At 42.1% G+C, this 12,434-nt stretch overlaps 1 protein-coding gene across 1 annotated transcript; it reads right to left on the bottom strand.

Moving 5' to 3' along the window:
* Positions 1–955: 955 nt before the first annotated feature.
* Positions 956–2,766, bottom strand: LOC148132225 (regulator of G protein signaling 9-like; the record flags this gene model as incomplete). The annotated part of the gene is made up of 2 exons (XM_087956087.1): positions 956–1,168; positions 2,261–2,766. Coding segments are annotated over 2 exons (639 nt in total), but the record flags the coding sequence as incomplete, so codon positions are not given.
* Positions 2,767–12,434: the final 9,668 nt, after the last annotated feature.

Genomic DNA, 12,434 nt, shown 5'->3' with positions numbered 1-12,434 from the left:
ATCAGGATTTTTTAATGCTTTCCTGCAGCCTTTAGGTAGCATTGGAACAAAAGGGAAAGTACTGTTTTAATACTAATGCAGCTAAGGCTGTCTTAAACCAGTCTCTCCTGATGGGGGAAAGCAGCACAATGTTGCTGATGAGCATTGGTGTCACAGTGAGATGTAGTTAGGAAATGCTCTTCAGAGTTTGTCAACCTCAGCAACTTTAAGATGGGTGGACTTCAATTCCCAGAATTCCCCATGTGTGGCTTCTGCACTACCTCACCTAATCCAGGTACCCAATGACGTTGCACTGTTAACGTTAGAAAGTTGCTAATTTGATAGCAGAGTTTTAGGAGATGAATATTACATTCTTGGTCTTTCTAAACAACAACAAAAAATCAGTATATAAGAAATGCAGAGGTACAAAATGCAAACATTCCAAAAGACTGATCAAATATAAGAATTTCGTGGCATGATTTACCAACATGATTCGTGGCAATTTACCAATATTGTGGCATCTTAGAGATTTCCTTTTCTTTTCTTTTTTTGAATATGGAAATAAAGATGTTTGTTTGATTATAAGCTTTCTTCCAAGTGGTTTTGACCTAGGGGTTGCTATTCTTTTTATTCATCTTCTTGATATTCTAGGATAGAGAGTGAGATTAAAAATACTTTATTTAAATAAAACTAATAAATGAAAAAAAACCTTTGATTTTATACTCTCAAATTGTTTGAAATCAAACACGTTCACTTCACATTTGTTTAGCACAAAAATGCCTGGAGAGAAGAATAGTCCAAGGTTATCTTCTTGCAGCCTGACCGTTAGTGATCCCTCTACCAAACCACCTGGTTTTCACCTGCCTCACTCTGTATGGACAAAATTGAATGGAATTAAGTGTGCTGTTGGAATAAGTGCCTCTGCCCTATATTCCAAAAACAGGATTCCAAATGGTTGGTGATTAATGGTTGGTGATTAATACCTGTCAACTGAGGCTGAGGGAAAAAAAATAATCATTTTTAAGTGGCTCACATCCGAATGGCTTCAAAGGCTTCTTATCTGCTTTGTCCTCCTTCGGTCAGAACTTCCCAGGGGCAGATCACTTCTTTGGCAGACTCCTGGTGATCTTCTTCCACTCCAACATCCATCGGGTGGATTTTGCTCTCCAGAGAAACCTGAAAGAAGGCGCTAAACCAAAGACAAACAAAACATCACAGTTTATGTATTCTCTTTATATTTCATATTTCTAAACCACCCATATCCCTCGAAGACAATAACAATATCAAAGTGCTGGAGAGCTTCTGCCTTTTAGGGATCAACTATCACCAGTAAAGGAGCAAGCAGTCAAGAAATAGGCATAGACCAGCACCTGGTAGAGCACCTATAAAGGCCTTGGGAAAGATATTCAAATACTACAATGTGTGGTACCTACAAAAATCTGAATTGTTCAAGCAATTATATTCCCTTGACACTCCAGGGAAGCAGAAGGTGGTTGAGGAACTCTGGGAGTTGAAGTCCACAAGCCTTCAAGTTGCCAAGGTTGGAGACCCCTGCTATGGACAGCCCAAAAAACAAACAAACGGATGGCTGAACCAATCAATCTAGAGCAGGGGTATCAAACTCAAGGCCCATGGGCCGGATCCGGGCCACGGGGTGCTTAGATGTGGCCCATGGGGCTGCCCTGGAAACATTGAAGGATCAGCCAGCAGTACCTCTGCAGCGAAAACAGAGATTGGAAGGGCCGGGTTCCATTTTTGGCTTCCTGCAGCCCTCTGCCAGCAAAAGCATGCAGCCTTCCCGGGCTCCATTTATGCTAGCAGAGGGCTGCAGAAGGCCGTTATGGCTGAACACAGAGCTTCGACAAGTGACTTCAAGCTGGCCACACCCACCCTGGCCACACCCCAAGGTCAAACACAACCCTGATGCAGTCCTCAATGAAATTGAGTTTGACACCCCTGATCTAGAGGCAGAAATGAACAGGGTCAAATACTTTGGACACATTACGGGCAGACTTAGCTCTATGGTAAAGGCCCTAGTATTGGGAAAGGTGGATGGAAAGAAGAGAAGACAACCAGCAGCAAAGTGGATAGACTCAGTTACTGGGGAATTGGGTATACAACTGAAAGACTTGAAGAGACAGGGCAGAGAAAATCTCTCTATGAGGTTGCTAGGCACATAATCAATCACAAAGCATTATTAGGACTACTGTGTTCCTCTGTTGTTCGGGAGAAGAAGGCCTGGCCACAAAGCCCAAGTAAAACCACCCATAAGGATACTCACATGGGTGCTTTTTTGGATTTTGGTTGAAGGTGTTGGCTCAGATCTTCTAAGGGTTGCACTTTTCCCTGCGCCGCAGCAGGATGCTTAGGTGAAAGAGTGGCAAACACCGGTGAATTCATGCATCGCCATTTCAAGAACCTGCCCAGGGACAAGGCCATCTTTGGCTGGGGTGTCATCTTGGACTTGGAGTTGATAGCATTTGTTGAACTGTGGCAATTGTCCAGTTCAGAATCCATGGAGTTCCGAGCCCTTTCCAGGAGGGAAGGAATGGGATCAGAACCAAACCTGTTAGGCTCCAAGTTCTTCTCCCTAACAGATGCATCGCTTAAGGCTGCCCGAAGAGGTGCGGAGTAACTAGCAGTGTTTGGCAGAGGGAGTTGCCGGGGGCATTGAGAATCAGACGTACTAGTGTAAACAGCCAAATGGGAAACAGGAACAGTAAATTGACATAACTGCAGGGAAAAGAGAGAACGGTTATAGCATAGACAATTACATGGAATTCTTATAGAAAATTGAGGTTTTTATTACACTTGGTCATCTGTAACCATCTTCGCTAGGGTTCACGTTATGGTCTTCCCATCATGGCTTTCTACAATTCGGCATGAGCAAAGCAATGCTATTGCTGATTACAGAGTGTATGGGCTCACATTCAGTCTGGTCTGGCTTCTGCCAGTAGATAGAAACCAGCCAGTCCAGATGTACCAGAAGTCTAATCTGCACATTTCATCTCAAATTAATTTTTGAGAATGGGGAAATTTTACATCTCTTGTGGCCCTTAATATTGCATCTTCAGATGCATGACCACTGCTAGAAGTTGTTCTCTCTCTCTCTCCCTCTCCCTCTCCCTCTCCCTCCCTCTCATCCTAGCTAGCTACCTATCATCTAGCTACCTACCCCATCATCTATCTATCATCTGTCTGTATTTATCTATCTATCTATCTATCTATCTATCTATCTATCTATCTATCTATCTATCTATCTATCTATCATCTATCTATCTATCTATCTATCTATCTATCATCTATCTATCTATTATCATCTATCATCTTCTAACACTGGCTATATAGCAGCAAAGGATTCAGCACTAAATATATTGTATGTGTATGAACATATATAGGGGAAAAAACTAGTTCAGAAATCCTATAATATTTTCTGTACAGAGATGTGTATAACTATTACAGTTGTAACACAATTCTTAAATACAAATACCGTGTTTCTCACATAATAAGGCCGGGCCTTATTTTTTTTTGAGCCCCGAAAAAACAGCTAGGCCGTCTTTTCGGGGGTAACTTAATTTCCCCCCTTTCATCCTCATCTAGAGCGCCCCGCGGGCAGCCTCGCCACCAGCCGCTCCTAACAGGCAGAGAGCTCCCTACTCCCACCAAACACCTTTGCTGCAGACCCAAGACCTTTGACACCTGCCGCTGTTGCTTTCCCTTCTGCCCATTCCACTGCCGTTTGGAGTGCCGTTGGAGCTGCTGCCGCCGTTTGGAGCTGCCTCTGCCGTTTGGAGCCGCCGCCGTTTGGGCTGCCATTGGAGCTGCTGCCGCCGTTTGGAGCTGCCTGTGCCGTTTGGAGCTGCCTCTGCCGTTTGGAGCCGCCGCCGCCGTTTGAAGCTGCCGCTTCCGCGTTTGGAGCACTCACCGCTGTTTGGAGCACCACCGCCACTCCAAACACGGCGGCAGCTCCAAACACGGAAGCGGCAGCTCCAAACGTGACGGCGGCACTCCAAACGGCGGCGGCGGCGGCTCCAAACGGCAGAGGCAGCTCCAAACACGGAAGCGGAGCCACGCTGCCGTTTGGAGCTGCCGCCGCCGTTTGGAGTGCGCCGTCACGTTTGGAGCTGCCGCTCGCTTTGGAGCTGCTGCCGTGTTTGGAGTGGCGGTGGTGCTCCAAACAGCGGCAGTGCTCCAAACGCGGAAGCGGCAGCTCCAAACGTGACGGCGGCACTCCAAACGGCAGAGGCAGCTCCAAACGGCAGAGGCAGCTCCAAACGGCGGCAGCAGCTCCAACGGCACTCCAAACAGCGGCGGCGGCTCCAAATGGCAGAGGCAGCTCCAAACGGCGGCAGCAGCTCCAACGGCACTCCAAACGGCGGTGGCAGCTCCAACGGCACTCCAAATGGCAAGTCCCCCCACCCTTCCCCCTTTTTTGCATGTTTTAAACTAGGCCTAAATTTGGGGGGAGGGGCTTAATTTGATTTTATGCCTAGAAAACATGCTGGGTCTTCCTATTGGTGGAGGCTGTATTGTTGGAGAAACATGGTACCTGATCCATTGTTATGCATCAAAACTGAAGTGTTAAGAACTTGGGTGTGGGGGGTATTTTTTCAGTCTATTCCTTAAAACAATAAACCCATTTCTCTCAGCCCAAAGTAAATTCCTGCCCAAAATCAGAAGGGCTACCTCTCATTCATAAAGCACATACTTCATATGTATAATACCCCAAGTTTAGCTTCAACATATTCAGACAGAACTGCGAAAAATCTCCCATCTGAAGAAGATCAAATGAAAATATCAAAACAAAATTTTGGGATAAATTGATAGGATTCTAGTTAGAGCAGTTTTCCAGAGTCCTAAAATGTTAGGAATTTTTTCCCCCTGCTGACAGACTTTAATTGCCTACTCTGTGGTGATCCAGAAGATGTCTATGGAGATTCTCAATCAAGCAGGTCTTGATTGTCCCAAAGATGCTCCAGCTTCTGAAGAAGCTTCTTGGATGAAAACAAAAACATTTCAAGGAAAAGACCAAGAAAGCCCAGTTGCCTTTTGAAAGGCACTTTGGATTTTATGATAAATGGTATTGGCATCTACTGTAGCTACCCATAGAAATAAATCAACAAACTGTAAGAGTTCAGCGATTAAACTTTGGTTCCGGTATATCAAAATTGTTACCTGATTGTCATGACCATGTTATACAATTGCATATTCCTAAATAAATCCTTTTAATAATATGTATTCATAGTCCTTGACTTATGGCCGGTTGCTGAACAACCTTTTGACGTTACCACAGACCTCACCTGAGCAATTTTCAGAGTTACAGCACACACATCCATAGTTACATAATTGCATTTTGGGTGTTAGCAATTGGCTCATCTTTACAGCTTTTTACAGTATTCCACAGTCACGTGACAACAATTTGTGACTTTTTTTTGCTAATTTCCTACATTTTGGTTTCCAGGAAAAAAAACACCCATTGAGGAAAATGGATTAGCTTGATGACTGCTACATTCACTTAACAATTACTATGTTCACTTAACTATTGTAAAAAAATGGTTGCAATTTCAACCATGTGATGTCTTGATTTATAATCGCAACAATTTATGATTATAAATCTGGGCTAGATGATGGTTATAAGATGAAGACTAGCTTTAGTATGGGCATGATCTCTAGGAGCATATTGGCAGAGTGGAACTGAATTTTGTTTGTTCTACTCATATAGCACAAAAAGTATTTGTTTTTACATGGTTGATCAGAAGGGGAGAAAGGCAGAAGCTGATTAATTTGGACCTTTTTTTTTAAAAAAAGATCACCTTAACTAATGGTGTCATTTGTTATAATATTTCAGAGGGAAGATGAACATTAGTTATCCAAGTGCTGATACAAATTCCTTGAAAACAGCAAACTAGCACTGGTGAAAATGATTGTTTTCTGACACTGCATACCAAACACCTTAATGATATATATCGAAGCACGTTGTGCATATTTGAGTTAGGGAGAAATGTGATCTGGAGCATGCAAGGGAACCTGACAAGAAAAACAAAGGTGCCTTTTAAGAAACACAACTTTGTGGGAATTCACAAGTACCTCAGGCACAGACATGCATCTCCAAATCACATTTTGTCCGTTGAATCCAGGTCTTTGCCGCAGTTCTAGTTTTTATATTGAGAGCTGCATAGTCCAGATATTAAATGTATTTTTTCATAGAAACACATTATGATGCCCTATGCAAACTTCCTAGAAATGGAAGGCATTACAAATTTGCCTACAGGGGAATAATACTATCTAGTCAGAATAAAAAAATGTTGTAATTTAAAAAATAAGATCTATGACATAGGACTTTCTAGATACCTGAAATGGTTTAAGGTTAATTACTTAATCAAAATGATGAGCAGCTTTACTCCGGCAACAAAATTATACTGGGGTTAAATATATGAACTCCCTATAAGGGAAAAGAAAATATGAAAAACAGGATCTGCTTCTGTGTGGGTAATGCCAGTAATTCTTTTCAAATTCTTTCTAGCTCTGTTCTCTAATTCAGTTTTATGATCAGGATCAATGGAATGTCACTTGGGTTTACATCAAAAGCGCCCCAAATCAAGAATATAGCCTTTGCCAGTATTGCATGCAGAAGTTCCTGCTTCTCTGTACATTGAATTCAGCGAGTTCAGCTTATTTCAGTATTTGTAAACAAAGATGCCTCTTTTAGTTTTCCTCACCTTGAAACTCTCACATTGTCAACTAAGATGGCCTCAAATTGTCTCATGTAATTCAAAAGAATCTGCTGGTTTTTGGTGCTTTCTATCAAACTTCTGCATGTTGTCACGCTGATATCTTTTCTGTTGTGTCTGTCATGCTTTTATTTATCTCCCTTGATCATTCGTCCTCTACAGTGTGAATTCCCTGGTGCATTTCTTTTGCCCTTGGCATGATACATCTTTGTTTCAAATATCACCAAGCAGTAGATCTCATAGCATGCCATTTCAGGTACCAAATGTGGTTGCACAGAATGGTACAAATGCTTTCCCTCCAGTTTTTCCTTATCTATGCTGCAGTATTGGCAAGGAAGGACCTACATCCAAGCACTGCTCACTATCACATTTATCCAAGGATTTAAAAATATATAACCACAGTGTGAAACTCTCCAATGCAAAATACCAACGTATATGTGCATAGAACTTGAGACACCTGATTTCAGTTTGCTTCATACAATAGCAGATTCAAGCTGATCATTCAGTCACAATAAGAATAGGTGACATTCTCATTACTAGCCACATGTTAGAGAAGATGGAGAGTTCCACAAAAATACATTGCCCATCCTTGAACTGACAGTGGCATATTTGTGCTGTGGCAGTACACAAAAATGTTGCACCCTGGGAATTCTGAGATTAGCCCATTTCATAGTAGGGGGAATGGAATAGTCCAGGAAATGACCATGCTATATTGTCCACCCTTGGATCATAATATTTAAATTTCAATTGTCATTTTTATTTTTAAAAGGCATCGATTAATCTGGAAATGAGACATAACAGACTGAGGAAGTAAACATAGGGGGTTAATCAGTAATAGATTGATCCATATATGGTATATGCAGAACAAAGATCTAGATTGATCCTAAAATGAAACGAGGATGCGTTCAAAAAGAATTTCTTTCATTTCTGCTTTACTCTTCATGGACTCTCACTTTTTTCCTTTCGTATAGGGAGATTCTTAGTTGTTTAAGAGTGATTTCTAGCCTAAAGGTTAGTAAACCTTGCTAAATTATTGTCTTTCACATTTTTTTAAAAAAGATCTTCAACAAGTAACTCATCTTACTGTTCCTAGTGGTTCTTTTGGACAGAAAAATGGTTGCCCAATCTCTTCTTAAAAATCTCCAGTATGGATGCTCCAACACTGGATTTTTTAAAGAAGAACTTGGACAGCCATTTGTTTCTAATTGTATAGGGTTTCCTGCCTGATCAGGGAGTGGACTAAAAGATCTCCAAGGTCCCTTCCAAGTCTGTTGTTCTGTTATCCCCACCTACACAGCAGAATATAAGTAGACAGGTTTGCAATTTTCTACACCATTTCCACCCTGCTATTCCTCCAAAGCAGTTTGAAGTTCTACTGTAGCTGCTGGGAACTGAGGAAACACCATAAATAGTGGTGGGCTGCTACCGGTTTGCCCTGGTTTGGGCGAACTGGTACCTAATTTTATCATTTTTAATGACTGGTTCGATGAACTGGCAAATCCAACTCCTAACTGGTCCTGCCCACCCTACCCTACCCCTCCCAGGAGTCTCCACGCAGCCATTTTGGATGCGTGGACGCTTGGAGAGGGCAAAAAACGGCCTCCCAGAGGCTCTGGAAAATTGGAAGCAGGCCCATTTCTGGCCTCCAGAGGGCCTCTGGAGCCTGGAAGGCTGTTTTTGCCCTCCAGAGGCTCAAGGAAAGCCTCTGGAACCCAGGGATGGCCAAACACGCCCCCCTGCCATGGTGCAGGAGGCCAACTAGGCCATGACCACTATGGCCATGACAACCCAGCCACCGGGAAGAGAACTGTTTGCTAAAATTTTTGAAGCCCACCCCTGACCATAAATGCCATAAAGCAGGGATGTCAAACTCAAGGCCTGCGGGCTGGATCTGGCCCATAGGGTGCTTAGATTTGGTCCACGGGGCTGCCCTGGAAACAGTGAAGGACCGGTCTGCAGTGCCTCTGCCAGCAAAAATGGAGCCCGGGAAGGTCGCTCAGAGACTCCGTTTTTACTGGCAGAGAGCTGCAGGACATTGAGCTGGCCATTCCCACCCTGGCTACGCCCACCCCAGTCACATCCACTCACACCCCCAAGGTCAAACACAACCTGATGCGGCCCTCAATGAAATCGAGTTTGACACCCCTGCCATAAGGCATTTAATGTTCATCTTCCAGTTGACATGTTCTATTGGTCAATGGGGGGGGGGGGGAAACGGACCCTTCATCTAATCAATATCCTGAATGGTGAGTTCCAAAGAGACTCCACTTATTTTCAAGAAAAGCAAAATTGTAGTTTCTCCTGCTCTCATCCATGTTTTCAATTCACCTGGTATTTTTGCTTGGTCATTTTGAAAAGTAATGTGAGAGTTGCTGTTGCAAAGATGCCATTTGCTGTCACATTTAACTGTTGCAATTATTGTGTAGATGAAATGATAATGCTTGGCTTAGACCCCAAAGCCCAAAGCCCCTAAGACAGGACAGGCCCGAAACTCCTCTAAATTGCTGCAAAGTACTTATGTAAAAAAAAATCTTCATCTAACAAATAATATTGTGGCAGAAGGAGATGCTTCAGTAGCAGACTGCATGATTTTAAAAAGCTGCTATTAAATAATAAATTTCTAAAGAAGAAAAATAATTCAAATTAAAATAATAAAGTTGGAGATATGGAGAAAATAACGTATGGATGGAGACAAAGACAATGAGACACATACACAATGGTTGTTACAAGTTCTAGCTTTATTTAACTAAGGGAAATGAAAGGGGCGGGAAGTATTGCAAGTCTGGATGAATAATAAAAATACAATCCATTGCTTGTACCAGTAATTAAAACAAGGTGAAGCACATTCTATTTTTAACAGACAATAAAAAGCACTAAATACATCTTATAGATTGTATCTGCTAACCAAGCCACAATGGAAGACAGCATGGACAACTAGAGGCCAACAACATGGTTTCAACTATTTTATTTAATTCCTAGGAAATATTGTACTTTAATTGTACAATCATTCCACCTGAACTGGAACATACCTATCATGTGCGTGCCAATCTAGAAAAGACAAGACATAGAGGTAGATGAATAGTTTCTCAATAGCAATAGCACTTAGACTTATACATTGCTTAACAGTGCTTCATAGCCCTCTCTAAGCGGTTTACAGAGTCAGCCTATTGCCCCCTACAATCTGGGTCCTCATTTTATCAACCTCGGAAGAATGGAATGCTGAATCAACCTTGAGCCTGGTGAGACCAGAACTGCCAAAATGCTGTCAGCTGGTGATCAGCAGAAGTAGCCTGTAGTACTGCATTCTAACCACTGCACCACTGCGGCTCAACTTCTTAGAAAAAGTGAAAAGAATCATGGCAAGAGGTAAATCAGCTTGGGTTCCCTTCCATGGTCAAATAAGCAGGTATAGAAATAAAGGTAGTATCTTATTCCTGCCAGCAGGAACTCTGAATTCCTACTGTGGTTGTATGAACTAGAGCACAAAAAGAAAGCATATTCTTGCTTCCATTAAGAGATCAAGGGCTGTGTTATGTGGTTTGATATTATGTATATGCATTTTATATCGTCTTACCACACACAAAGAAATTGGGTAGACTGTCCCAATTGGGTAGTCATGGCTAGGAAGGCATTTGTTCAACTTCAAGTTGTGTACCAGTAATGTCCTTTCCTCACTGGAGATGCTCTCATTTCAGCCACTTGTGTCCTGGCTGGACAACTGGACTCCCCTTGAAAGTTGCATTTGGCACAGAATGCAACAGTGGGACTTTGGAGTGCCCCTAGTGTGGCTCATGTAACACTTCTGCTACATGAGTTGTACTGGGTGCCAGTTTGCTTCCAGGTTCAATTCAAGGGATTGGTCATTACCTTTAAAGCCCTTCATGGAATATTTGAGGAACTGTCTTGTCTCAATTATACTGACCCATTCCAACCAATCAAGCATGGACGGCATCCATGTGTAATCCATCAGTCAAGGAATTTCAACTGGTCGGATTCAGGAAGAGGGCCTCCTGAGTTCTACCCCTGCCTTTTGGAACACCTTACTCCCAGATGTGAGGATAATCCCCACTCTTCTGGTTTTCCATGATGGCGTAGAGCTGTGGTGGCACAATGGTTAGAATGCAGTATTGCAGGCTAACTCTACTCACAGCCTGGAGTTTGATCCGGAGGGCTCAAGATTGACTCAGCCTTCCATCCTTCCGAGGTCAGTAAAACGAGGACCCAGATTGTTGGGGGCAATATGCTGTAAAGCACCATGGAGTGGTATATAAGTCTAAGTACTATTGCTATTGCTATTTCTGGATGAGTATTAAGACCTGACGTAGCCTTGATACAGTCTTGCGAATGACTGCTGGCTTGAGAAAACTCTTCCTGCCTTGCTAATCGTTTAACCTTTTCAATTTTTAACTTTGATTTGTATTTTTAACTGTAAGGTTTACATTGTTCTTAATCCTGTTTTTAATCTATACGTTTATTCTATGTGTTTTCATTGTGATGTTGTAAAGCTCACAGTCACTTAAATGAAATGGGCGATGCAGAAATAAAATAAATAAATAAAATAAATAAGCCACCTGTAATCTAGCATTAAGCCTTTAGAAACTGCCAAAAAGACCAAGCTACTAAGAAGCTTTTGCAAACTGGGATGTCCCTTCCTTGATACTTCTACTTCAGTAGCAATGTGTATTTGTGCATGTGTCTCTAGAATTTGGTTTCTTCATTATTCTTAGTTGGGGAAGCTGATTCCCACTTGTGCCTGAGACTTCCAGCCTAAGGCTTGTGAACAATGCAGACTGATTTATTCTCTGCTGGGGTGGCTTGCAATTCCTATGGTTATAGTATGCCAGAGGCCATAATCTATTATTAGTCTTCTTTAAAATATGTTCAAACATAGAATATATTGTACATTTTCTAAATAACTAATGCATTACTAAAGAACCCCTGAAAAGATTCTAAGGAGCCCTGAAGTTACCCCTAAAGACTTTCAAAACATTATTTTGGTGCATTACATAGCTACAGTGTTGACCTTTCTAAACAGACAGAACATTTTAATTAATCTCCATAGTTGCATTTTCAAAGTTGAGAGTCTCAGGAAGCTCTGCCTAAATTACAGCAGTGCTGCTGGGCTACATTTAGAATTCTTTGATCTAACAGAAATGATCACTCCTCGGATTGTTTTAAGATCACATCCTTGGTATGTTCTCATGGCCTTTTTGACGATGGTGTTCTAGTTCTGCCAATATCACAGAGATTCCCAAACCATTCCTTGTATTTTGCAACCGATGATGAAAAGCAGTGACCAAAAAAAAAAGGTCAACCTAAGCCCAGCTAGATCAAATGATAGAAATAGCATCTGCGTGACTGAACTAACTTCCTGAAAATAAATGAAACATAGTGAGAAGTTGCATGAGCCTCAATTCCACTTAGTTGTTCATAAACCACTGAAATATTTCAAGCACATACCGACTATGATTAATAGCCATAGATTATTTAAACAAAAGGTCAGCCCTGCAATTCATCTTCACCTTTCTGCTGGGTAAGCTTTTAAGTTTTGCTGACGTTGCTCATAGGGAATGCAAGGGGGTGGGGGGAATGCATTTCTTCTGGCATTTCCAGTCAGTTTAAGGGCTTTTGACCTCTGCCTGTTTTCAGACGCATGGTAGTCAAGCCTCTATGACAGGCATATACAAGTAATTCTCCTCTTATGACATTTCTGTTGCTAAGCAG

This window comes from Notechis scutatus, chromosome 2 (genome assembly GCF_049901735.1).
Source record: "Notechis scutatus isolate UNSWTSFEM ecotype Mainland chromosome 2, rNotScu1.2, whole genome shotgun sequence".
NCBI lineage: Eukaryota > Metazoa > Chordata > Lepidosauria > Squamata > Elapidae > Notechis > Notechis scutatus.
This window is presented reverse-complemented; position numbering and strand designations above follow the sequence as displayed.